This window comes from Epithele typhae (genome assembly GCF_022376455.1).
Source record: "Epithele typhae strain CBS 203.58 chromosome Unknown BXZ73scaffold_41, whole genome shotgun sequence".
NCBI classification, from domain to species: domain Eukaryota; kingdom Fungi; phylum Basidiomycota; class Agaricomycetes; order Polyporales; family Epitheliaceae; genus Epithele; species Epithele typhae.
In genome coordinates this window covers 79858-105351 of record NW_025954232.1, presented here as the reverse complement: position 1 = coordinate 105351, position 25494 = coordinate 79858, and the positions used below count along the sequence as shown (strand labels likewise).

The window sequence follows — 25494 nt, the reverse complement described above, 5'->3', positions numbered from 1 at the left end:
GTGTCTCTGCTGCTCTTCGTCATCGCTGCGTTTGTCAGCACTCGACCCTGATCAACGCTCAGCCTCAAGGCCCTGGCCGCTGTCCGCTGCCATAAGGACCTATTATAATTGCATCCGTCGGAGTCGCACACCCGAACTTCCAAGAAAATGCTGCGCTTTCAACAGTATCCAATGCAACGTACATCGTGCGCGGACCCCAAGATGCACTAGACCCCCGCCCCGCCCCTCCCTCCCGCACGCCAAGCGTCCAAGCCCTCAGACACAGCTCCCCGGGATGCTGCTCGTGCTGTTCACGACCGACGGCGCGAGCGCGTCGTTGGCGCACAGCACCGCCTTGACGAACTGCGCGGCGACTACCTGCGCCCCCGCGACGCTCGTGTGCGTGTGGTCGAGCGGGAAGAACGCGTCGACCGCTGCCGCGCCCCGCCGCTGGAACTCGTTCGCGACGTACTGCCCGTGGTCGACGTACATCGCCCCGATCGCCTTCGCCGCCGTCTGCGCGTACCCGACGAACCGGTTCGCCCCGTACGTGAACGTGCCCGTCTCCCACGGGTTGTTCGGCGTCTGGGAGGAGAAGATGACCTTCGCGCCCTTGGCCATGAGCGCCTTCCCCGCCTGGACCTCGTAGAAGACGAAGGTATAGACGGTCTCGCCCGTCGTGGGCGAGATGCAGGTTTGGGTGCTGTCCCCGAAGCAGTCGGTCCGGCCGTTGTCGGTCGTGGAGAGCGAGCCGCCGTCGTTGTGCCCGAACTCGATGACGACAAAGTCGCCGGGCTGGACGACGTCGACGATCGCCTGGAAGCGGCCCTCGTTCATGTACGAGCGCGCGGACCGGCCGGCGATGGCGTCGTTCACCACCACGGCGTTCTTGAGCGACGCTTGGAGGTACTGGCCCCAACCTGTGCGCGCGCCGTCGTCGTCGGTCAGGGACAGGGTGGGAGGACCGGGAGTGAGGGAAGGGGAGAGAGCAGCCTGTGAGCGAGAACGGTCGCAGCGCGGAAAGAAGGGCGCGCCGACGTACCGTCAGTTCCTGAGCCACCGCCTCCTTTGGCCATCGTCGAATCACCAGCGAGGTAGACTTTGGGAGTAGCCCGCTTGGCGAGCGGCGCGTCCTGTGTGGGCGCAGCCGCCGCGCCTGCGATCAAAGCCGCGAGGAGAGAGAACGCCGACAGCTTCATGGCGGCGTGTAGAGGAGTGTGGGGAAGGAGGTCGTGAAGTGGTATGTGCGCGCGAGGGTATGTATACACCTCCGCTTCGAGTCTTGGCACAACGTCGGCGTGTCTGTTGGGTGCCGCGAAAGCTAAATATCCTGCCGGTCGCCGTGCGCGCGGCTCGGCGGCCCGCCTTTTCGCAACGCGCGCCGGAGCCGCGACTTAAACAAGGTCACAGCATCGGCGGGATGATGCTGAGTATCCCCGAGCACGGGCTTGAATGAACTTTGAACGCGGCGTCGAAGAGCGAGTCATCGCACCGTGTGATCAGCTGCCAGCAGAGAGCTGGAACTGTGTGTCGGACCGGTGCCTGCCGGAGGGCGAAGGCGCAGAGCATGGCGAGCTTGACCCGGGTTTGCGCCGGAGTAGAGAATTGAGGACGTCGTGAAAGAGTGAGAAGATGTGAGCGAGTCATTTGACGGCGACGAGTGATCACGAGCAGTGCGGATGAGCGGATAGGTCATCACGAACATCCAGGGCGCTGCTCGTCGTCCCTGAGCGTGATCGTCGACCATGTGGGAGAGCATAAGAGAAGAACGTCGAAGCGAAAGTGTCCTCGACAGATACGTAATTTGCAGGTCACGAAAGTCGCACTGGAGGAAGATGTGTGCGGCCTTGATGTCCACTTCCGTATTCGGGCAGCATTTCGATATGGTCGCAGACGAGCCGAAAAATATTAACTTGACGTCTTTTAATCGGTTCCGGAGAGTACAAATATGCGCAAACCATTACACCTACAGCAGTCAGTACAGTCAAGTATGGGATAGTAATGCAGACAGACATGACGATCTCAGGAAGCAGGCGCGGGGGGTCCATTAGAGCTTCCTGTAGTGGTAAGTTCGTTGGATGGCTGTTTGTGGCGCGGTAGTAGAATTTCAGGGGAGGGAGGCTCGACGCCCGCCTCAAGGCACGACCGAACCAACTTCATGCGGGCAACCTCCCATTTCTCGTTTTGATCTGGACGACCCCTTCAATCAGCTCCCGTGGTTACACATCACCGTTAAGGACTCACACTGTGAGGGCCAGAGCCGGAGAAGGTATTCCAGTGGCTTGGACGACGCTTTCGCGGTCTCGAGCGCGATCGTGAGAGTAGGGTCGTAATCGAATATCTCCAGAGCGCTGCCAGATGTGATGTCAGAGAGATAATCGCTACCAAAGATACTTGACGTACCGGATAACGTGTCCCATGAACCAGAAGATGAGCAGAGGGCGAGCAGACAGCACGTTGTCCGGATCGCCGAGGCCGGACCACAGCCACTCAGCGACCCACTTCTGATTCTTCACTATATGCGACGTCAATGCAAAGGAAAAAAGAGACAAGAATAGCGCCTACGCCATGTTTGCGCCTTATCGCGATAGATTGCCGTGATGTGTTGACTAGTAGTGCCAGGATGGTCAGCGAGACGCCGACGAAGCAGCGGTGGGTTGACATACGAGGTCACAAGAGGCGCGAACTGCCGGAACTCTTGCGAGACAGCCATCCTACAACTAAATCCAGCGCCGCCCATCAGCAAACGTGGTTCATCGACTGGCAGAGACGGGGGAAGGTGGGGATACGCACTTGAATAGGTACTCGCGCGCCTGGTAAAGGCAGCCGGCCTCCAAACCACACGAGTGCGCGTTGAGTGCGGCTTCGATCGCGTCCGCCTCGAGCCACGCCTGCGTGGCGAACTGCGCGCGCTCCGTAGGCTCGACGTTCGGGTCCGAGCGCATGCGCACGCTCGAGTGCCAGAGGATCATCGAGCGCAGACAGCAATTCCATACGTTGTATTGTAAGAGGGGGATCACGCCCAGGTGGCGGAGGACGTCGCCGGGGAACATAATCGCGAACTGTAGAGAGGCAGTGTCAGCTTGTGGTCAGGGGTGCGCAAGAGCGGGTACAAACGTTGCGGTGGTCCTCGATGAAGAGGTCGCTAACGAAGGGCGCATCGGGGCCTTGCGCCGACTTTGAGGCGCTGTTGCAACTCGCGACGAGCATGATGCTCGACCAGACCACGCGCCGGCCCTCCTCCTTCCGGAGCTCGCCCTCGGTCGTCTCGTCTTCCTTCGGCCACATCGCCGTCGATTGCCACAGTGGTGCCACGGCAGACACGGTTGGCCACTGCTGCTTAAGCGTGTACTTCTCACATTCGCAGCGCGCTCCTGTCTCCACCTTGGCGTGGCCTGGACGGAGGGTCGCCACGGTATCCGTTGTGGTTGGAGGGAACGGCGGAACCGGGGAGGATATGCTGTGCACACTCTGGAGCACGGCTAGATTCGAGTTGCCTGTTCGAATAAACTGCTCCGAGGTTGCGAAGAGGCCATAGTGGCTTGAGGGGACATCGGCGTCAAGGCGGGCGAGTGCGAGAAGGCGAATTAGCGAATCGAGCAGCACTTTGGCAGACCGGACGCGTTGCATCTTCTCCGACATCGACTCACGGCCGTGCAGCTCGTAGTAAGCCATGAACTGCAAAGGAGTGAGTCAAGCGACTACCGGGCTACGTGGGGAGGGGCACATACCCACGCTGCCTGCACGAGCCCTATGTCCACCCAGTTGGAGCTCAAGCTCGCCTGGATGGCGGAGTGTGCGTGGTCCATGAGTTTGTCCGCGCGTTCACGCCCCTTCACTCCGTCCCCGCCCTTCGAGCATTGGACAAGCGCTCCTACGGCAAGCATGCTGAGCAAAAGACTAGGCTGGCAGGTATTCCGTCGCGTGGGATCCAAGAGCGTCTCGAAGAACCTCGGAAGATGCATGAAACTAGCCCAGTATAGTGACGCCCGAAGCAACGCTCGCACATCAGAGAAGACTCGCTGAGTCGAGAGTTGGCGAAGCCGAGCAGGCATAAGATCCCCGGCACCATGAGGGTGATCTGAAGCGTAGATTGTGAGGAGGGCGTCCCACCAGGTGTCTCGTGTAAAATTCATGCTAGGCACGGCAGTTATGTTCCGTGATTCTTGCGCCTCCGCATCATCTTCCTTTTCGCGCGCGGTGATAATGGGAGGGCTGGGGAGACGAAACGAGTCGACGTCGTCTGGGTCAAAGTTGCCGGGGTCAAATTCACGAATTATCACCTATGGAGACAGAAGTAAGTCTCCATGGGTCGCGGTTGCAGGTGCATCCACAGTCCAACTGCTCGAACTGGGACCGCGACGATGCGTTCACCCTGGTGGGAGCCGAAGTGAGATACCCCGAATGCTCCCAAGGTTACGCAGCATATATACGTCAATCTCCCGCGGCTACACTCTCGCTGACTGATGCACATGAAACACGACAATAGTTGCGATGACTCACCTCGAATGGAGGGTTTGGGGGTGCACGAGTCCTGTGCACTGCTCGAGATTGAAAGGAGTGGTCGTCATCGTCACCGTCATCGTCACCGTCGAGTGGCCGACGATTACGTGCGCCCTTCTTGTCATGAGCGGATCGTGTCCGGGACCCGGGAACCTTGTCCTGCCCCCTCCGTTTCGGCGCGCTATCGTACGAGCACTTTTCGAGGCTAGAGTCCCGTCGATGGCAATTGAAGCATACGGGCTTCCCGCCGTCGCAGCGGATTTTGCGACTTCGGCTGAAGAGGGACGTCAGTAACTCTCCCTCTGGTTTGCCGTGAGGCCGCGTCAGTCGAGGTCAGTCGGCGTGCCGAAGCCGCCCGCGCAGTCGTATGATGGCAAACGGGGAGTGGAGCGATGCTCGTGCAGGGGATAGAGAAATGGACGGCCCACAGAGGGTCCGGGATAGCGACCACAGAACGATGGAGTACGTATGAGGAGGAGTGGCGGGGCGACGGCATGAAGCTCATCTTCGGTCAAGCGCGGGCCGGGAGCGTGATTGACACAGCGGGAGGCGCGGGAAGGGGGGGCAGGAGGGAGCTCACCATTCACTGCATGCGACATAGACACGGGCGCGTGGCTGGCCCTTTGCCGTCAAAGGTTGAGTGGGATCGAGGGCTATCCGCGCCTTCTTGTGATGTCGGGACGAGGAAGAAGTGTCGGAGGCGTCGGACGAATTTGAAGCATAGCCGGGGTCGGAAAGCCGCTCGTTCTCGGACTTGTCCTCGGAGGATGAACGAGCATGTGGGGGCGTGAGGGTGTCAGAAAAGGGCGAGAGGTCAGTGGGACCGGTGCCGGAGCCGGACGGAGAAGTGGAGACGGAGCCGAGGCAGGAGTTCTGGATAGCAGAGAGGTCGTCGAGCCAGGAGAGGGGATCGGGCGCAGGGTGGGACGGGGTGAGAATGTCCATGGTGAGAGAGGAGAGGAGGAAAGAGGCCAGCCCCGAGAGTCGCGAGCTATGGGAGAAAACAAGGTTGGACGGCAGCGCAGACGGCAGAGACGCGTCCCCCGCGTTGATGATTTCGACTGGACATCAGTTCCCGAAGACTCGGCGGTTTTTGATTTGAAATCTGTTTGGAGTGGCCGCCTGCATGCTGTGTAACGGTTCCCCTACCGGAGGGCTGTGCCCGTCATCCTCCTCCACTCTTCCGCGGTCTTGTCGGCCCCTCGTTACGCCAGATAGTTCTCGCAGCACCTGGCTCATCATTCGCGAGTCTGTGCGGATCGCATGCTCCGCGCAGCAATGCGCCCAGAAGGATCCGCGCCCGCTCCGGGCGCACCGACGGCTATATTAACATACAATGCAAGACAAAGTCAATGCTCCACCACCCAGATTGCTGCGATCTCCTTGGGCGTGCGAAGACGGCGGTATTTTAAACCTGGGCACCCCGCCATTCCTACCCACTTGCTGTCGAGCTCCAAGCGCTTCAGCACATTAATGAAGTTCCCCCAGTCTCTCCAGTGCTCGTACGTTGCCAAATGAGATACAGGTCAGTATCAGTTTGTGTGAATTGACGAAGTCATCCTGAGTGGCGCGCGCCTTGCTTATCGCCGTTCAATGTGCACGGCTATCCCGGGTTCTCCGCAGGCAGGCGCGCATGTGTGGAGCTATCGACGGCTTCTCTTTGATGTTTTGCATCCCGATACATAATCCCGCACTTCCACTCTTGATCTCGAACGGCATCGCACAGCCAGAACAGTCATCATACAAATTGAACGGCAACGAGTTCAACAGTCAACATTTACGTGAGCATTCAAATCCGCCGACCGTGACACCTGTGGACGCTAACTAGGTTGCATTTTTTCGAACTTTCAAGTGCGCGCTTGAAACGAGGCGTGTAGTATCGACCTAGGCACAGTGGGTAGAACTTAGCACGTATGTCCGCAGAGTTGTATCTGTCCCGGATCCAGGGAACTTTCATGAGATCGCTCACTGTCTACTCCATGCCATATTATCTCTGCGATGTGAGCTGAAGCTTTCGCTTCCAGCTATTCGGTCTGCAGACACATAGATCCGACTGCGAGAAGCCATAATCCGCTGCAATATACCCTCTCATCCGCCTGTACCGAAGACGCCTTCCCCGATTTCGAATACTGGGGTGCGGGCGAACGACGGTGTGTCAACCTCGGTATTCCCCGGCACTGTTCGGGCGCCTGTTCTCGCTCGCGAACCACAGTCCCCGAACGCCAACCGAGCAGAGGAGGCTGACCAGCCCTCGCTCGCCGACGTGCGCGTGCCAGCCGCGATCCCTCGCACCTCTAAGAGCGCCGCGAACAGGACGGCGGCCACCACCACCTCGTCATCTCCCCCCACGTCCGCATCAAACTCCGAGAAGCCGGCCACCCCGCACGACACGATGAAGTCCACCTCCGCCCTCGTCACCGCGCTCCTCGTCTCGGCCGCCACCACCGCGCTCGCCGCACCCCAGTTCGCCTCTCCACCCGCACCGGCGTCGGACGAGCCGTCGACCGCGCCCTCGCCGAGCCAGGGCGGCCGCATCAGTCTGCCGACGAGCACTACGGGCGACGGCGCGCACGTCGACCTCGGCGCGAACCTCCCGCCGCAGCTTAAAAAAGCCGGTTACTCAAAGGTACGCCACGGCCCCCGCCGGCTCCTTCGCGGGCTCGGTTGTTGACGCGATCATACCCCTTTCTCCTCGCGCGCGTCGCTATGGCGTGCAGCGCGGTGGAATTCTCAACGTCGCGCACGGGAACGCCGCGAACTCGACGACGCCGGAGCTTGTGCCGGTGAAGAACTACCAGAAGGACATCGAGCGGCTGCCGGTGGTTGGCGACAAGCCGCAGTAGCCGCGGCCGGGGGCCAGCTGCGTGCTGGGATGGCGACGGGGCACGGGCAGCACAGGGCGCACTGCGCGCGGGGGTCCGACGGATGGGTGGCAGCTCGGTCGGGATGATGTTGATGAGGCGCAGTATCGTGCGGTGTCGTAATCGGGCAGTCCGATGGACCGGGGAATACAGGGTTGTCTATGGCACGCCTCGAGCGGGTTGTCGTGATGTCGTCGTGAGTCCCGGTCTAGAGTGAGAGGAGAGCGTGAGTCGTGAAAAGGTAGCAATGTCGGGATGTAGAGGGTGTCATGTCTTGCTGCGCTCCTTGAGCTCCCATTTTCCCCGCCACACGCCGCCCTTCCACCACACGAGCAGAAGGAAGACGTCGCTGAGGATCATAAGGCCTGCCCAGAGCGAGTAGAGGCCTCCGTCACCGATCGCGTTCTGTGTGACATAATGTGCGAAGTGAAGATCAATGTCAGCGTTGTCAAGATCGCGTGGCGGGCCGCAGAACGGACCTGGAGCGGCACAGCGACCTCGGTCGCCACGAATGCGGCAAGCCCGCGGAAGAAGCTGTTGACGGCGACTGCAGAGGAGGAACGACCCGTGTTGGCGTCCACGATGTAGGCTAGCGTGCTCGTGTACATCGCACTGCGGGCAGTAAAGAAAGAAAAAAAGTAAACAAGACGACCTGAGGGTATAAACGGCGTACGTACATGGAGAAGAGGCCGCTCAAGAAGAGGAAAACACAGATCGCAGCGACGTGGACGTGCTGTTCGCACACCCAGCCGTACGCGATCACGGAGAGCGGGAGGAACGGCATAAAAATGAGTGTGCTCGCGAGACGCATCTGTCAGGGGGCAGTAAGATGGACGGTCGGACAGACGAGAGAGCGGAGGGCGGCTCAAACACACCTCGGCGTTGCTCGTGCCACCGTTTTCTGCTTTGAGCTTTCGCAGGACGCGATCAGAGTAGCGGCCGCCGACGACGCTGCCCACCAGTGAGCCTGCGCAGAATGCAACCGATTGGTCCCGATTTTTAACATAGCCGAGCACTCGCAGACTCACCCACACCGAAGGGCAACAGGACGAGTCCGATTTGCAAGGCGTTGTATCCGTACTTGTTGGCGAGTGTTCGTGAACATGTGTAGGAAATACTATAGCTCAAGCCGAAGATAAGCCCTGCAAACATCCTCCTGTCAATAATCACCGGGAGCAAAAGGTCGGCCTTGCACTACGCACCTGAGGCCGTGAGGATGGTTAGGTTGTTCAAGCGCCTCAGAACGAGCAGCACAGGTTTGACAGGGTTGACGTCGGCAAGAGAGAGCTTGATGTTGTCCAGTGGAGGGGTGATCGTAGGGCTCGGGACGTGCTGCTGCTTTTCGACGTCTATGCCCCGCGCGATTTCCGCGATCGCGTCCGGCGCCTCGTCCGTCGCGCTCCCGATAGTGGGGATAGGAGTGGGTACAACGCGCGATACAGCGGTAACCTGGGAGAGGCTCGAAACCTCAGAGCCCTTGGTGGAGAGGAGAGCGCGGCGACGGCGGAGCGCAGCCTGGTAGGTAAGGCTTCGCTCGCGGCGGAAGGTGTCCTTGAAGGGGATGAAGGAGAGGAAACAGAGAAATACGAAGACCCCGAGAAACCAAAAGGTCGCGCGCCAGGAGAAGGCTTGCGTGAGCACGCCGCCGAGGATTGGGCCGAGGGATGGGCCTAGGAGCGGGGCGCTGTAGTACACGCCCATCATCGTCCCGCGCTGGACTGGGTCGTAGATGTCGGCGAGTGTCGCTGCGCCGAGTGCTATGACCGCGCTCGAGCTGCTCGTGTGGGGTGACGTCAGTCGATGCAGAGAGGTTGTAACACAAAAGCATCAAAATTGTCGGTCCAAAACACGATTGCGACTCAAAGACGAGCATGAACTTCGAGACCTCGACGAACCTGCCGATGTGATCGAGATAGACGAACGTCCTTCGATCGTACACAAGCCGCTCCACTGCGTCTCTGCTCCAGAACTCAGTCGCCACCAAGCCGTCGACCCAGTCCGCAATTCCGGGACAAATCGCGTCTAACCAGCGGCCCCGGCAGCGAAACCCCCACGAAAACAAGCTGCGAGTGATATTTCAACACTTCCGATGGTATGCAAAGTTTCACGCCGAACGGAGCCCGCGACCATATCGACCCTCTCGAACCCCGACGTCGTCAGGGCAAGCAGTCGAAGACCACTTCCCGAGCTTCTCGTGAGCGTTTATGAAATGGTCGGCCCATATGATAGGCTTCGAACTTTCCGGGCATCGCAACCTTGTATAATTTAAGTAGACGGCCCGGAAAGTTCGGAACCCACTCAACAAATCTGTTCCTCACTCCCAACATGCAGTTCAGACGATTCGAAACAATGGAGGACATGACCGCGTGCAGGAAGGATGACGTACCCGACGGCCTGAAAGCATCGCATGCCAATAAGAACACCGATGGTTTTGGAATTGGCGCCGACGATGCAGCCAACCATGGCAAGCAGGGTGGAGAGTAAATATACTTTCTGGATACGGTGAGCAGTTGTGGGGCTGATGATTAGATTGGGAGCTGCGGGCACGCACCTTGCGGCCCCAGAATTCGCTAAGGGCACTCCATAGGAGCGGAATGGCGCCTTGGAGGACGATGAAAAGCGAGAGGCTGAGGGCGATCTCGCCACTGGATGCATGCAGTTGCTCCTCGATCTGGGAAATGGAGGCTAGGCGAGGTGAGAGTTGTCGGTGCTTGTTGGTGTCACCGTGCAGTGCGCTCATGGTGCTCACGGTTGTAGATGTTCGCTCCCAAACCAGCGATCATGCTCGCAGTGGAGACAGTGGCGAGGACGACGAGCTGGAGGGGAACAAAGAGAGCGGTAGTGAGTGATCGTGTCCATTTCGCGGCACTGCCGCGCAATTTGGGAAGGAGCGACGGTAGGCCGGGAGTACCCTCTGACGAAGGCCGGGCGATGGCACACCTTCCGGGCGTTCGACCACGCGCGAGGATCGTCGATCACTGTTGCATGCTCGATGTCGAGAGCTGCCGCGGTCGGTGCGGTGGAGACGGTGACCGCGGTTTTTTCGTCGTGGGCAGCCATCAGAGGACTGGTGGGAAGAGCAAGAAGGAGTACTAGCGAGGCATGGTGGTATATAAGTGAGCGCAAGCGTTTGTCGCACGGGGAAACATGCAGGAATAGTGAATCGTTCGAACCGCCGGGGCCGGGATGCCGCAGAAGCCGCCCGTCGGGAATAGAACTCGATCGGAGCGTGCGGCCGATCGGCACCGCAGTCTGGCCGTCCCAACGCGGGCAGCGCGCATACCGGAGAGTACGTCAGTGCACGATTGAGGACCCGCGAGGCGCGGGAGCGATCGTTGACGTAGGCGGAGGGCGGGCGGCTGAGGTTGTTGGACAGGCCCTTGTGCGGGCTCCACAATGCTCCAGGCCTGCGAACTCGTTTTGCGCGACAAGGGGCTTGTCTTTCCCGGTCCGGCATTCCGCCCGGAGGGCAGCGCGATGTCAACCTCAGTCCGCGCACATCCATCTCTCCCTCCCCCACCCCGCCCACTCGTCAGTGTCCAAGCGGCCCCTCCTTCCCTCCACGCCCCATGCCCGACGACCCCCCCACCGCCCAGCGGCCCTCGACCCCGCCGCACACGGCCCCCGCGTCCTACGTCTATCCCGTTCGATCTCTCCTCGCCGGCATACAACCCGCTGCTTGCACGAGCCACCCAGGCATGTTCACTTTCTTCTCCACTTCTCTCACACTCTCAGTTCTTTCCAGAGGATACCCAGCCGAGTCCCCGGGACGCTGGTTTATGCAACTCCCCGACCCTTCCACCACTCCCCGAATCAGACGGATTTCAGACCGACGCCAGTGACTCTCATTCCCCCCTCTCCCGCTCTGCTTCACGACCCATCAAGGCCTCTCCACCCGCCATTTGTGATTTCTCTGGCCGTGCCTCTCATTTCTCTCGGCGATCATTCTCTTCCGCTCTCGATTCGCGTTCACCCACCGATCCCGTCTCGCCCTCCAACGCAGATCCCCTCTTTACCCCCGGTCCCACGGGAGAGCCAGTGATGTGCTTCCCAGAAGCAGAGCATTCTATTCTCCACGAGGTCTACAACCCGCGCCATCCGCCCCACTTGTCTGAAGTCGTTGCCGAGGCTTTCACCGAATCCAGCTCCCCTGCGGACATGATTCTAGGTGCGCCCGATACAGCTGGGCCCACTTCTCCTGGCCCACTTCCCTCCTCCGTCGACGAACAAACCCCTTCCAACTTTTCTCAATCCGGAATCGTCCATCTACTTCCTGTCGGGGAGCGCTCTCGCTCCCCTGACAATTCACGCCCGACCTCCCCTGCCCGGACATTCAGTCCGAACTCCCGTTCTGGATCAAGACCTTACTCTGCAAACAACAAGTGGTCGCCATCTGCATCTCAAGGACAGGAGTCAGGGCACTCTGATGACCCATCACGCTCATCCTCCAATGGCCCCTCGTCCTCCCACTCCGACAGCCAGGCCAGCGATTCATCCGCGTTACATGAAGAATACGTTGCCCCGCGTTACCAGCATGTAGAGGATGAGAACGGACATCATTTGATCATTGGGCGCGAGGGGCAGCTCAGTCGGTGTGAGGACGAGGTACGTTTCTTTTCTGCATCCATCTAACATATGCATGAACCATCGCCCGATGCAGCCAATCCGTGCGCCAGGAGCAGTCCAAGGATTTGGAGTTCTGGTCGCCGTGGAGGAGGATATAGAGACTGGAAACCTTGTCGTCCGTCAGGTGTCCGAGGTGAGTACGCATGTTCATCGACGTTGCTTGATATTTACGCATTCCGTCTGCAAGAACTCCACGGAACTTCTTGGACTTTCGCCCTCATATCTCTTTGGGTTGGAGTGCCTCTCGCAAACCTTCCCTGAACAACAAGCGGATGTTCTCTTTGACAACATACAATACTTGAGCGACGCGTCCTTGACTGCGGAGGAGCAGGCCGAGAATCTCCATGTCTTCATGCTCAGTGGATGGGGAGCTCCCGGGACGGCATCTGCGTCCGACCCTGTCGCCAGCCGAGATTCTCAGCTACGAAGGACATGGACCTGCTGGTGTGCCGCTCATAGGCCTCACTTAACAACTCCAAGTCGCGGGGGAGAGGTGAACGATCCAGTTGACATGAACGTGATCATTCTGGAGTTCGAACTGGAGCGCGACACGTACAACCCTCTTTACCCACCTCCGATGTCCGCATCCGACGCAGGCTCTGTTGGCTCCGGGATATCGTCGCCATCGGCCTCCGTTTCCAACAGTTCAGGACGGACACTTGTATCCCAGTCTTCGCAGGATGGCGCCTCGGTCGCCACCCCCGACACTTTGAGCACGACCCTCAACGGCCACGCTGTCAGTGCGACTGGGGGCAGAACCATGGCACATTCGGAGTCATCGGGTCACACCATCTCAAGCCAAGCACACTTGGTGGCCGGCGAAGACTCGTGGATACCCACGGCTGAAGACATACTTGAAAGCACAACGAGCCGAGCTAGACCTCTCCTGGCGCTGGAACGTTTGCGACGAACAAAGCGCATCGGAGAAGAGCTCCCGGCTTCGCATGGAAGCGGACCGGGCAGTGGGCCATCGAGAGGCGGCTTCCGTCGTCGCCGTGGGACTGGCGCGGTAGGCATGATGGACGTCTTCGCGGTCATGGCGCAGATCAACGAACAACTGGGCGCTGCACCCGACTTGGAGAGCTTCCTCAAGGTCACCACGGGTGTGATGAAAGACCTCACACAGTTCCACCGCGTCCTGGTTTACCAGTTCGACGAGGCATGGAACGGGCAGGTCGTCTCGGAGCTTGTGGATTGGAACCAGACTCACGATCTGTACCGCGGCCTACACTTTCCAGCTTCCGACATTCCTGCACAGGTCAGTCGCGTGCACTATTTCCGCGAGGCTTCGATTAACGTTCGGCGTATTCTTTCAGGCACGACAGCTGTACGCCCTGAGTGAGTTTTCCCTTCTTCACAGGACCTGGTGCTTGGTTCGACCGATATCTCTCCTGCAGACAAAGTGCGATTGCTGTACGACCGCAGACAGCCCACTGCTCGGTTGGTCGTCCGTAGCAAAGAGGACCTGGAAACCCCGCTCGTAAGCGCGCCATTAATATATGCCAGCTTAAAGGTTGACTGTATGCATGACTTCGTAGGACATGACGCACTGCTATCTCCGCGCGATGAGCCCGATCCATCTCAAATGTGAGTCTTAGCCTCGTGTCCAGGCGGTCTGCGCACTGACCACGCTTGCATGTGATACCAGACTTGGAGAACATGGGTGTCCGAGCCTCGATGTCGGTGGTAAGTCCGCGGCGCGCGATTCATCGGTTATCTGTGCTCACTGCGCCCGTCCCACAGTCGATAATCGCTTTTGGCAGCCTGTGGGGGCTCGTCGCGTGTCACTCGTACGGCCCGCACGGGATGCGGGTGTCCTTCCCAGTCAGGCAGATGCTCCGGCTGCTGAGCCAGTCGATATCCCGCAACATCGAACGCTTGAGCTATGCTCAACGGCTGCATACAAGAAAGCTGGTAAGCTCCTCAGAGCTATCGGTGGACCAGTGACTGATTTTCGCCTGTAGATCAACACGATGCCAAGCGACCAGCACCCGAGTGGTTACATCGTCTCCAATGCGGACGACCTCCTCGGCCTATTCGATGCAGACTACGGCGTCCTTGTCATTGGGGAAGGCGCGAAGATCCTCGGACCTAATCAGCACGGCCAGGAGATCCTCATCGTCGCCGAGTACCTCCGGTTGAAACAGTTCAGGTACGTACCCGCCTTCATCCAAGCATTCGCCCGCTCACGATCAAGGACCCCTACAGCACGCTGCAAGTCTCTCAGGCCGTCACCTGTGACTACCCGGACCTCAAGCTCACGACTGGCCTGGAGATCATCGCCGGGCTGCTCTATGTGCCCCTTTCTGCAGGTGGACGCGACTTCATCGCGTTTCTCCGGAAAGGCCAGCCCCGTCAGGTCAACTGGGCCGGCCGGCCATACAAACAGAACCAGCAGAACGTGCTCGAGCCCCGCGCGTCGTTCAAGACATGGTCCGAAACCGTCGCCGGACGGTGTCGCGCCTGGTCGGACGAACATCTGGAGACTGCGGGCGTGCTCGCGCTCGTGTACGGGAAGGTGCGCTTGCTGCTCGTTAGGCACATGAACATGGTTGACAGTGCCTGCTACGTACGACGTGTAGTTCATCGAGGTGTGGCGACAGAAGGAGAGTGCGTTGCAGACGACGAAGCTCACCACCATCCTGCTGTCCAACGCCAGCCACGAAGGTGAGTTCTGTGTGCGTTGCTGACGTGTTGCATCGTCTGATTCGGCTGGCAGTGCGCACGCCTCTGAACCATATCATCAAGTGAGTTTTATCCTATCTTTATATGACCTTATCATGACGCTTATGAGTCTTGTAGCTATCTGGAGCTCGCCATGAATGGACCTCTTGACAACGAGACGCGTGAGAATCTTAGCCACTCACACGCCGCTCAAAGAGCTTGCTGTTCACCATCAACGACCTCCTGGTGAGTCTAGAATATCCAACATAGACGACATGTTAACTTTCGTTATACCAGGACTTGACTCGTTTAGAGAGCGGCAATGAGACTTCGTTCAATGAGCCTTTTAACCTGCACCAAGCGATCGAGGAAGCGGTCAACATCTACCGCAACGAGGCCAACAGACGAAGTCTCCAGTTCCAGCTAGACCTCGGGCATTGTCCGAAGCAGGTCGTTGGAGACTGCCGCAAGATCAGGACCGTGGTCGCGAATCTCACTGCCAACGCTCGTAAGTAGCCCATGTGTTACTTCTACGCTTGTTTAACGTCTCCCTCAGTGAAGTACACTTCGAAGGGAGCAATCTCCGTCATGTGCCACTATTTCGAGGAGCCAACAGGACTCCGACACTCAGGAGACATCGCGGTGGAGATCGTCGTCGCGGACACCGGCTGTGGCATCCCAACGGAGAAGTTGGAGAGCATTTTCCGGGAGTTTGAGCAGGTCGAGAGCGCACCAGCTCGACCACACTCACCTGGCTTAGGTCTGTCCTTCACGAGACTTCCCATAGATTCGGGAACGCTAACCACTCAAACAGGTCTCGGCCTGGCGGTTGTTGCTCGCATTGTCGAGCAGCTCGGGGGCCAACTTCGCGTGGACTCCGTGATCGGCAAGGGCAGCCGTTTCTCCTTCCTCCTCCCGCTCACCACCGACGGGTCGAGCAGCGGCCGCCTGACACTCTCGAACGGCTCGTCCACGTCCTCGCTCATACGTTCGAACGCGGCCTCGCGTGACAACTCGCGCAACTCACGCACGTCCGAGATCGACAGCCTCGTCGACGCGCTGTCGTCCAGCCACATGGGCGAGCGGCCGAAGGGGATGATTGCGACGGGCACGTCGCCCACGCGCCTGCCCGAGTTGCCGTCACCGGGGAACCGGATGGAGGCGGGGCGGGTGGAGATCACCGGGTCCGCGAATCCGCTGAAGCCGGTGAAGATGGACGGGTTCGACCTCGATCCGCTGCCGCCGCTGCCCCGCCCCGCCGCCGTCGCTCGTAGCGCCGCGCCAGGCGTCGCGGCCGAAGTTGTCCCCGCCGCATGGTCACCGGGCCCTTCAGGACGCCCCCAAGCTTAGGATCCTGATTGTTGAGGTATGTGTCGCGGCGTGGTGTGACGGATGTTGTATACGCGTTCTCATCTGTGTTCAGGACAACGACATCAATCGCATGATTCTGGCGAAGCGATTGTCTCTCGACGGGCACAACGTCGTGAACACCACGAACGGGCAGGAGGGTCTTGAGATGGTCGAAACCGACCGCCACTTCGACTGCGTCCTCATGGACATTCAGTATGTGTCTATTCACTCGCCTACTCGCTATCCGCGATAGCTTATGACTGTCTCAGGATGCCTCTGTTGAACGGCTATGAGGCGACGGAACGTATCCGCGCGCTCGAGGAGGGCAAGGACTGCCTCGATCGCATATCGCACAAGCTCAACGGACGCATCCCCATCTTTGCCGTTTCCGCGTCTCTCTTCGAGACCCAGCGCGAAGAGCTTTACAAGCTCGGCATGGATGGCTGGATATTGAAGCCGATCGACTTTAAAAGGCTCCGCACGATCCTGCGCGGGATCACGGACCCAATCCAGCGCGAGAAGGACGTGTACCACACCGGCTCAAACTGGGAGGTCGGTGGGTGGCTGTCCGCGCCGGATAAAGCACGGCGACTGCCCATCGTCACCACGGCGTGAACACCACCTTCCTCCTCTACTCGGGACCACACCGCCCCCTCTGGTCCCGATTACACCAACCTGTTGCTGTTGTCACGATTAACAGGACGTCTGCGCTCGCTTGCTCGTTGCTCCCTGCTCCCCGTTGTCGCGCTCCATCATTTTATTCGCGCACATTGCCTGATACTCTCGCATCGCCGCACAATACCTTACATTTGTGTAATTCCGCCGTTGGCTCATGGACGTTAGGCCCAACCTGCAATACTCGCTACTACATCATCCCGCATCTTTCCGTCTTGCCCATACTGTAGCATATGAAAACGGACAGGCCGCGCACACGATATACCTGCCTTTTTATACTATTGTAGCTCTCTGGTCTCCCCTGCCGCTGTTCCACATACGGGCTGCCGCGCATACGTCTCCCGCCTTGTTGTTACCATTAGTGTATTACCACCCATCGCATCCCCTCACATCTCCCTTCTCGTCATTCGCATTTGCCACATTTGCTGCCCGCTCGCACATACCTGCAGACTTTGCATACGTCTCCGTATTCGTCCCTCCCCGCTTCCTGCCACAAACCGTTCTCCAGTCGACGTGCGCTCGCAGGGCTTGCATACACGGCGCCTGCAAGCCTGGGCCGTCATACACCCTACATACATAGTCGTTGGAGATATATGGATGGTGCTATCTCGATAGATCCCACAGCGCCGGGTGTGTGCATCGCCGCTCCCGGCGATCGGTCGTCGCAAGGACCACAGTGGTTGTTGGTGACGTGGGTGTAATTCGTAGGACGCAGCCTAGCTTCAAAGGGCGCATGAGTAAATGCTAACTGGTATGACAGTTGCACCCGGGCCGGCAAGCCGAACGCGGAGGATCGCCCCGTGCTGTGCGGCTGTGCCCATGACGTTTCTCTCGACCATAAGCCACCAAGAGCGTACCTGAGGCCTGACTCATCTCCGAACGAAGTACACTGGTAGGCGAAACTTCTCGTTCATAATGTCATTCTACTCAAGGTTCCGCCCAAGCTCAGGACAATCTCCTTGTTTGTCAAAATAAAATTTCGTCACATCATTGGCCCAACATTGGCATTTGTCGGAACAGCGAGATGTGGTGGCCCAAGAATCCCCGCAGTTTTCCTATCGGTATCACTCATGTCGTAATATGGCATGTGTTCTTCCTGGTGCTGCGGGCCTTTCGCGTAGCCGCGTAACGTGAGATGAACTCTAGCATGGCTATTAAAGCCGAGTGCTCATCACCCCCACAGGTCAACTCCCCCCACATAATGCTCTCTTTCCTTTCTATAACCGCGTTGGCAGTATCGATATATCTCGTCTGGAAGATCCACCGGAATCTCGTTGCGCGACGTCCAGAGGATAACATTCCTGGCCCTCCTCTCGACAGTTGGTTTCTAGGTATGTCAATGAGCTGTCGGGACGGCTCGCTCGCTAACATATGTCTTTTCAGGCCACTTGCCGTCCCTTAAAGGGCGTCATAAAATCAACAAGTGGGTCAAGTTGGCCCGAACCTACGGCTCGACTTTCACCGTGAAATTACCGATCGAGGTATGTTGTTTGTTCCTCAGTTCCGTGCGAGTTCTGAACGCGATCGTTGTTCTTGCCCTAGCTCTACGCAGTCGTTAGCCACGACCCCAAAGCCTTGCACCATGTTTTCGTGAAGGAGGCCGATAGCTTCCCGAGGCATGTGTCGCCCTCCGTGTAAGTAGCGTAACTGCGGCGGCGGAGCCTGGGCTGATGAGTGTGCCTCGAAGTGATTTTCAACTCCTCATCGGGCCCGGAATACTCACGGCAGAGGGAGTGCACCATAGGCGTCAGAGGAAGCTGCTGAACCCAGTCTTCTCCTCCGCACGTCTCCGGGATATGACGCACATCTTCTATGGTGTGGCTCACAGGGTGCGCGTATGCTTATATATTCGGTGCGGACTCTTCCTAATCTGTTGTTTCATACTAGCTGGTCGACGCTATCGCGGGCGTCTTCCTAGTGAAGGTGTCGATCACGAGATGGATGTGAACGGCTGGATGGCACGCACCACGCTCGAAATGCTGGGCCAGGCAGGTCTCGGTTACTCCTTTGACAACTTCCTCGAAGACTCGACGGACGAGTTTGGTGACTCTCTCAAGAAATTCTTGTGAGTTCGGTGGTTCCTGCATCTCATTTGGGTTTACTAACTGACTCCGGACAAGCCCCGTGCTGTCCAAGTCGCCATTGCTCCAGCTCTCGGTTCCGTTCATGTCCTACTATCTCTCCGAGTCGGTCCTCCGGTTTCTCTGGCGCCATATCCCATACAAGCAAAGCAGGGCGATTATCGAAATCAGCGACACCATGTACCGTCGCTCGAAGGATATCATCGCGAAGAAGAAGCTCGCGTTGGCGAAGGGCGACCAGGCACTGGCCCACCAGGTTGGTGAAGGCAAGGACATCATGAGCATCTGCTGTAAGTCGCAAATCATTTCAGTCTTTGGGTCGGGTGCCCAATATTATTGGCACTGCAGTAAGGGCAAACATGTATGCTCCAGAGGCGAGAGGATGGACGACGAAGAGTTAATCGCCCAGATGTCGTGCGTGTTGACTCTGGTTTGCGCGGATTAAGATGCCTCTTATTCAGGTCTCTTGTTGCAGCACTTCATTCTTGCAGGCATGGACACCACCTCGAACGCACTGTCTCGGATACTTTACCTACTTTCGGAGCACCCTGAAGTGCAGGAAAAGCTTCGTGCAGAGATTGTCGAGGCTCAGGGGGCGACCGCTCGGACCTGGCGTACGACGATCTTACCAGGCTGCCCTACCTCGACGCGGTCTGCCGCGAAACGCTCCGCCTGTATGCCCCTGTTCCCATCGCCGGACGCATGTGCGTCACCACCCTTGTCGTAACTCTGTCCGCGATCTGACTCTTGTGCGCGCACAGGGCAGCCAAGGACACGGTCGTCCCGCTTCTGCACCCCATCAAGGGCCGCGACGGGCGCGAGATGCACGAGCTCGTGATCACCCGCGGGACGTTCTTCATCACGAACATACAGGCCACCAACGTCGACAAAACGCTCTGGGGAGAAGACGCAGAAGAGTGGAAGCCCGAGAGATGGCTCGGTCCGCTCCCTTCCTCCCTTGAGGATGCGCGCGTTCCGGGGGTGTACGCCCACCTGTGAGTCGCACCATAGATTGATGACAAACGTCCTTGGGCTCACTCGCACTTCAGGATGACTTTTGCCGCGGGTTCGACAGCGTGCATGTGAGCGTTAAATTATGAGCTGTTGATGGCTTGATCTCACCTGAATCTGTTCACGTTCACAGCGGGTTCAAGTTCTCGCAAGTGGAGATGAGTATGTGCATTAATACAGCAGAGAACGAAGGAGCACTAACGTGATACCATCGTCTTTCCCAGAGGTCATCCTAGCATCGATGTTGCCTTGCTTTTCCTTCTCACTCACGAAGAAGGAGGTTGTCTGGAACTCGTCGCCTGTGATCTACCCGAGTATGGGGTACGAGAGTGACAAGCCCGAGATGCTTCTCATGGTGAAGTCAATCAACGTCTAAGATAGTAGTAGGATGTGACTGGCAGTGGAGTGACGTATCTTCTGGTTTGTACATGCTAAAGGTAGTCTTACGCTTTATACAGTTGCTACTTGGAATGGCGATGCTTTCGGGAGTCGAAACGAAGGAAAAGTCTCTATGACTGATTTACCGCAACTTCTCTAATGTCTCAGCATTCCGGTCTCGAATAGATCGACACCGCACCACTTTGACAGACCGACAATTCGATGATCCCGAAAATATCGGGTGACGGGTAACGGCTATTCCGGCCCGGCCGCGTTGCGCCGGTAACTGCCACTCTTTCCGGCTCTTTCCTACTCTGTCAGGAACGTTCCGCGCTCACTTCATGGAGACAATCATGGCGGGCTTCAATTGCGCCGTCCTTGACCGAGAGATCCGGATGACGAAGCTCAAATGAAAGCATTGCCTGGTGCGGTCATCATAACGCACTTGCTGGCGTCACCGCCTCAAGTCTCGAAGCTCTCATCAGTATCATCATTCATGGGTTCGCTGCCGTTCATGTGTATTTGCGATGCCAGTTTGAGCCCTTCGTCGTCTCCCGGGTCCATCTCAATTCTCTGCTTCCACGTAGCGCCTTCCAACAATGCCGGCACCAGCGGCTGGTAGCGGCTACTAGCTGTGATGTTGATCTGTTGCTGACTTGTCTCCGTCGCCCTCGCCTCTCAGTACTCAGTCTTCGATCGCCGTCGAGGCCAGCCAGCCGAACCCAACACCGTCTCAGCCTCCATCGCGCTCTCCACCTTCCTCCACCTTCCCGCCCCTCCGCGACAGCAGCCCGCCTAGCAGGCTAGGTCGTCTCCCCGGGTCGGCATTCGGTGCTGCTGGCGTCCTCGCTCGGTTCCACCCTCCTCCCTGGCGTAGCGATGGCCTGGTGGCACGGCTCTTTCGTGGCCGCCCTTCTCGTCTTCAACCTCGCCCTCCCTGGCGCATACGCAGGCAACACGACCTGCGCGAGCGCGCAGTTGGATTGGTACACCAGCGTGGTGGGCGAGACGCCTTGTGAGTGCTCATTATGAATCTCGAGGATCGAGATGTGAACGGGATCGCCCGCACCCAGGCCGGACGTACGAACGCTTGCGGCAAATTTGCAACATCGACTGTGAGTGTCCCGCAAATCCCGCGTCCCCCCGTGCTGTGCTCTCCGACGTCCCCGCTCACTCGCGTTTGGTGGACCAGACCAGGTGCCAGACTTCAGGTCGAGTCCTCCCGGGGATCAGTGCGATGATCAAGTTTGTGAGTACGAGACTGTCCGTTCGTCTGCGTCGGTCGCTCATCTCTTCTGTAGCCGCATGTTGTTGCAACACTGTCGCATTCCAGCTGAGCATGCTATGCATGAAGTATGCTCTTTGATTCCGTCTGGTGTATACGCTGACTGGGGACCTGTAGCTGTCAATATCTGACAGTGGCCGGGAATATAGGCACCGGTATAGACGCATGTACGTGCATGCACGCTCTCCTATATGCTTAACTTTCGTTCAACCGTGTACAGCGCCTGGGGCCTATGACCCTTTCTACAAGCAATCTTGTGGTGCAGGCACAAACAATTCGTGAATCTTCACACTCGAGCATTGCTGGGACTCTCCTGACAATATATCCCAGGCTTCCCACAGATATACAAACTGCTGTCTGTAATCTCGACATTCGGCTTGATGATTTCGTTTACGGAGGGTGGGACGATGGGTCTTGGTTCTAGTGAGTATCGTCAACTTTATTTGCTCTTCTGCGTATCCATACATCTACGTCCAGCGTGTTCACAAAGGAAACGCAAGCAAGGATCACGCGGTTCGTAACAACAACACCTTCACTCATTGTGCAAACCAAGTTTCGTCGTCTGCCCCCACGTCATCGTCGACAACGATTACCGATGCGTCCTCAACGTCACATACCACCACAACTGTGCGTGGTGCTGTTACCTGGTTTGCTTGTTGTCGTACTTCTGACGAGATCGTGTTTTATAGAGCGCGACGCCAAGTCGCACCGGCACTCCCAACAGCGACGCTACTAACAGTAGTGCCAGCAAGCACTCGCAAACCGCCGCTATAGTAGGGGGTGTTGTTGGGGGGGTGGGCGTGTTGTTACTCGGCATCATCGCATTCTTTTTCTGGAGAAGACATAGAAAGCACACCGCGGGGACGCCTGGCATGCAAGACCGTCACTTCAGTTATCAGCCACCGCCGAACCATAGCAACAACCCCTCTAGAGGGCTTGTGGACCCATTTACACCAAGCGTCACTGGGGCGTCCATGGGTGAATGGAGCTCAAGTAAGTCGGGCATGCTTTAACGATCACGCGTCGCTGATTCATCATTTTCCTCTTCTCAGATACACGCTCCGTCGACAACCCGAGCCGGTTCGCAAACCAACACATGCACTCCTCGCAGCCATCGCTCGCCACCACGGGCTTCACCGGCGAAAGCTACTCCGGGCAAGTACCATGGGCCCCCGCCCAAAACGTCCTCTCTGCCAATACCACTACTGGACTCTCGCCGTCTGGCACGAGCTCGAGCCTCTCCGCGCTCCGACACGAGGACGCGGGCGCGGTCGTGGACCTCTCGCGCTCCATGTCGGGGCGCCTTCCGCCGGCGTACCGCTCGTGGGAGCGCGGCGTGCCGGAGGTAGACGCGGACTCAAACGGGGGCGGGGGCTCGCAGGTGTCAGAGCCGCAGTCGTTCGGGTACGCGGTCGAGACGGGCGCGGTGGCGATGGGAGGCGCGACGGTCGGGCGACGATTGCCCACCCCGCCGTCGGGGGACCGGTCGCCGACAGGGACGAGCTTCAGTGGGAATTCGGTGCCGCTGTCGCCATCGCAGGCGTTGCCACCGTCGAACAAAGAGGTGATGTCGAGAGGCGGGGTGAATCGTTTAGAAACTGGAAATTGATTGGAACGTGGACTTCGCCGGCTTGCAGTGATTCATTACGGCTTCGGTAACGCTCCTTCTGGGGTCCTTCTTCTGTACTTCTATTTGTCGGTCTTTTCTTGTAGATACCACCACAGATATTGCTCCTTCTGGTGATGTATTCTACTAGGTACTGTGTACAATTCAAGCCTCCAATGACTATGCGTCGTTTATATCCACGCAACCTGTCAAGTCAGCAACTTTCTCGGAATGTGCTACTGCCTATTATGGCCCCCTGTCAACGAGCCGAAGATGCCGGGTTGGGGTTTCCAGCTGCGGACGCCCGGATTGGCTGAGTCAGCGGGCACAAATGCCTCATCATCCTCGTCCCCTCTCCTCCTCCCTTCCCCCATCCCTTCCTCCCCTCCACCATCGCTTCATGGGCGCTACTCCCCTCTTCCACCGTTCACAACGAGTAGGAGCGAGTATCACCCGCTCCTCATGTTCCGGCGTTCTGATCTTGGGCGAGCCCTCCCTTCGACACTCCATCCTCAACGCTTGGCCGGCATCCACCACTGTCCGCGCTGATTTACACAACAGGTAGTAGCAGACACATATGCGTACACGATCTTCGATGTGTGGCAAATGTGGCGTTGGGACGTCTTCATCCGTTGTGGTTCATCGTGCCGAGTCGCTCCCTGGTGCTCGCTTCGCGGTGCCCGTACAAGCTGCTGCAAGCCGTGGGGTCGTCGTGCGGTTTTTATCGAGCATTGCACGTACCTAGTAAGTAATCCTTTCTGATATGGTTCGTGACATCGCTCATCTCTCTGTTGGCAGATATGTGGTATAATCGGGCTTCGTCCCCCACCCGCCAGTCGTCGAGAGTCACTCTGCTTGGCGTTGTCACAGAGGGTGCTTCCCGCAACAGGTGCGTTGACTTGAGGCGGTGTGGATCATTTCCCTGGTATGTGTTGGCGCTTCACTGGAGTCTATTGATATGTTGCTGACCATCAGTGAAGGCCCGATAGGCTATCCTTGTCTGCGCTTTCGTCGCAGCTGTCGCGTAGTGACAGTACTTCCGATCGTTCGGCATGACCGCCATTCGTTGCTTGGTGCTCGTGGGATGCGACCATGGCCAATCAGCTCCCACGAAGGGCATGCGCTCGCTTCGACGCAACTGGGTCGACCCGCCCAGCGGTGAAAGCTTCGAGATGGGACGGGCTTGAAGACGACTCTGCGACTTCACCGCAGAAGTATTTCAGAATACAGTGAGTGTTGATTATCTGGCGCTGGAGCGTTGGGACGGAGGACTGACGAATCTGTTTCTAGCATCTTGCATAAGTGCGCGCGTCCATCTTCAGCTTGTCGCATCGTGACAGATGTGCCTGCATGTTCCGCCGCGCCGCTGTTCCTGCCTTTAAATAGAGCAAACGCCTTGGGAACGAATATGTGCAGTCACGTGACTTGCCTTTAAGTAAGCGAACTTCGCGAGCGCCTACGCCGTGCTCCTCCTCGGACCACACACATTCCCCATTTTCCTCTCAGCTCAACACAACTCACGACCCGGCATGCTCTTCACGCACCTCGCTTTCTTGTGCGGCCTTGTTGCCTCCGCCTCTGCCCACTTCCAGCTCCAGTACCCACCCCCTCGTGGCGAGTTTGTCGAGGATGCCGAACCTGGCTTCTGCGGTGCGCTGTTTCCATCTCTCCGTCCCGCCTGCTTGCGACTGACCCTCTGTACCTCGCAGACGGATACACTAGCGCAGTTGCGAACCGTTCGACTTTCCCTCTTGGCCAGGGTGGCTTCATCTCCATCAACTCCGAGCACCCCAAGTGGGCCTGTAAGTCGACCGCTGTTATTTCAAATACGTCAAGTTGCTTATCACGCACCTTGTAGTGGGAGGAGTGATCGCGACGGTGCAAAACCCGACGAGCTTCAACGACTTCCGCGACAGCAGCAACAACTTCCAAACGTTCCTGCCCTTCTTCGGCACCACCGGCGAAGGCCTCTTCTGCGTCCACGTCGACCTCAACTCGACCAGCGTCAGCGGTGTCAAGGAGGGCGCCAACGTCACCCTCCAGTTCATCTTTGACGGCGGCGACGGCCAGCTCTACCAGGTATGCACGAATGCGTGTGTGCAGTTGGTTATCGCTGACAGAAGACGCCCCCCAGTGCGCGACCTCACGCTCTCCTCCAACTTTACGATCCCTGCGAGTGTCGGGTGCTCGAACGCGACGGCGAACGCCGTGGCTACCCCTGTGACCACCTCTGTCGCCGCCAGCTCGACCGGCACGAGTGGCACGAACGGCACGAGCGGCACGAACTCGACCACCCCTTCCTCGGCCATGGGCGGTTCGCTTGCGGGCGTGCAGGCGCTCGGTGCTGCCAGCGTCGTCGCTTTTGTCGGCGCGGCCATGGTTCTCGCCTGAAACTGCAAAATTCTGACGGTCGTAACGTATGTCCCATGGATCGTCGCATGTGTAGGACTAGGTTCCTTGGATGTGTATTGGATT

General features: G+C 58.2%; 8 protein-coding genes across 8 annotated transcripts; 5 read left to right on the top strand and 3 right to left on the bottom strand.

Annotated features, from left to right (window-relative positions):
- Positions 1–255: 255 nt before the first annotated feature.
- BXZ73DRAFT_79183 (SGNH hydrolase) lies at positions 256–1178 on the bottom strand (the record flags this gene model as incomplete). The annotated part of the gene is made up of 2 exons (XM_048023030.1): positions 256–899; positions 1022–1178. The coding sequence occupies 2 exons, from the start codon at positions 1176–1178 to the stop codon at positions 256–258; spliced, it is 801 nt and encodes a 266-aa protein (XP_047875671.1).
- Positions 1179–2001: 823 nt separating this feature from the next.
- BXZ73DRAFT_50427 (uncharacterized protein) lies at positions 2002–5427 on the bottom strand (the record flags this gene model as incomplete). The annotated part of the gene is made up of 10 exons (XM_048020435.1): positions 2002–2168; positions 2224–2330; positions 2383–2494; positions 2545–2588; positions 2646–2699; positions 2773–3041; positions 3097–3657; positions 3711–4262; positions 4522–4756; positions 5063–5427. The coding sequence occupies 10 exons, from the start codon at positions 5425–5427 to the stop codon at positions 2002–2004; spliced, it is 2466 nt and encodes an 821-aa protein (XP_047875670.1).
- Positions 5428–6461: 1034 nt separating this feature from the next.
- On the top strand, positions 6462–7325 carry BXZ73DRAFT_103460 (uncharacterized protein; the record flags this gene model as incomplete). The annotated part of the gene is made up of 3 exons (XM_048015589.1): positions 6462–6482; positions 6695–7108; positions 7200–7325. The coding sequence occupies 3 exons, from the start codon at positions 6462–6464 to the stop codon at positions 7323–7325; spliced, it is 561 nt and encodes a 186-aa protein (XP_047875669.1).
- A 285-nt stretch (positions 7326–7610) lies between these two features.
- Positions 7611–10403, bottom strand: BXZ73DRAFT_103459 (MFS general substrate transporter; the record flags this gene model as incomplete). Its single annotated transcript, XM_048015588.1, has 10 exons — positions 7611–7748; positions 7823–7955; positions 8021–8154; positions 8219–8310; positions 8372–8485; positions 8546–9117; positions 9730–9836; positions 9895–10028; positions 10093–10159; positions 10284–10403. The coding sequence occupies 10 exons, from the start codon at positions 10401–10403 to the stop codon at positions 7611–7613; spliced, it is 1611 nt and encodes a 536-aa protein (XP_047875668.1).
- Positions 10404–11384: 981 nt separating this feature from the next.
- BXZ73DRAFT_79180 (uncharacterized protein) lies at positions 11385–16598 on the top strand (the record flags this gene model as incomplete). The annotated part of the gene is made up of 19 exons (XM_048023029.1): positions 11385–11948; positions 12004–12102; positions 12157–13227; positions 13286–13307; positions 13367–13449; positions 13508–13556; positions 13618–13655; positions 13713–13883; positions 13934–14121; positions 14145–14487; positions 14552–14636; positions 14689–14716; positions 14852–14879; positions 14931–15141; positions 15190–15393; positions 15448–15932; positions 15967–15999; positions 16057–16196; positions 16253–16598. 19 exons carry the CDS (start codon positions 11385–11387, stop codon positions 16596–16598), a joined length of 4188 nt encoding a protein of 1395 aa, XP_047875667.1.
- Positions 16599–17859: 1261 nt separating this feature from the next.
- BXZ73DRAFT_91214 (cytochrome P450) lies at positions 17860–20126 on the top strand (the record flags this gene model as incomplete). The annotated part of the gene is made up of 14 exons (XM_048025899.1): positions 17860–17989; positions 18063–18139; positions 18160–18163; positions 18211–18278; positions 18320–18473; positions 18546–18723; positions 18779–19029; positions 19114–19157; positions 19215–19308; positions 19332–19443; positions 19501–19734; positions 19789–19821; positions 19884–19912; positions 19975–20126. 14 exons carry the CDS (start codon positions 17860–17862, stop codon positions 20124–20126), a joined length of 1560 nt encoding a protein of 519 aa, XP_047875666.1.
- Positions 20127–21007: 881 nt separating this feature from the next.
- Positions 21008–23022, top strand: BXZ73DRAFT_79178 (uncharacterized protein; the record flags this gene model as incomplete). Its single annotated transcript, XM_048023028.1, has 10 exons — positions 21008–21143; positions 21202–21243; positions 21321–21377; positions 21430–21481; positions 21531–21580; positions 21755–21836; positions 21891–21926; positions 21967–22060; positions 22103–22406; positions 22466–23022. 10 exons carry the CDS (start codon positions 21008–21010, stop codon positions 23020–23022), a joined length of 1410 nt encoding a protein of 469 aa, XP_047875665.1.
- Positions 23023–24572: 1550 nt separating this feature from the next.
- BXZ73DRAFT_30595 (uncharacterized protein) lies at positions 24573–25377 on the top strand (the record flags this gene model as incomplete). The annotated part of the gene is made up of 3 exons (XM_048017793.1): positions 24573–24669; positions 24729–24821; positions 24878–25377. Coding segments are annotated over 3 exons (690 nt in total), but the record flags the coding sequence as incomplete, so codon positions are not given.
- Between the last annotated feature and the right edge of the window lie 117 nt (positions 25378–25494).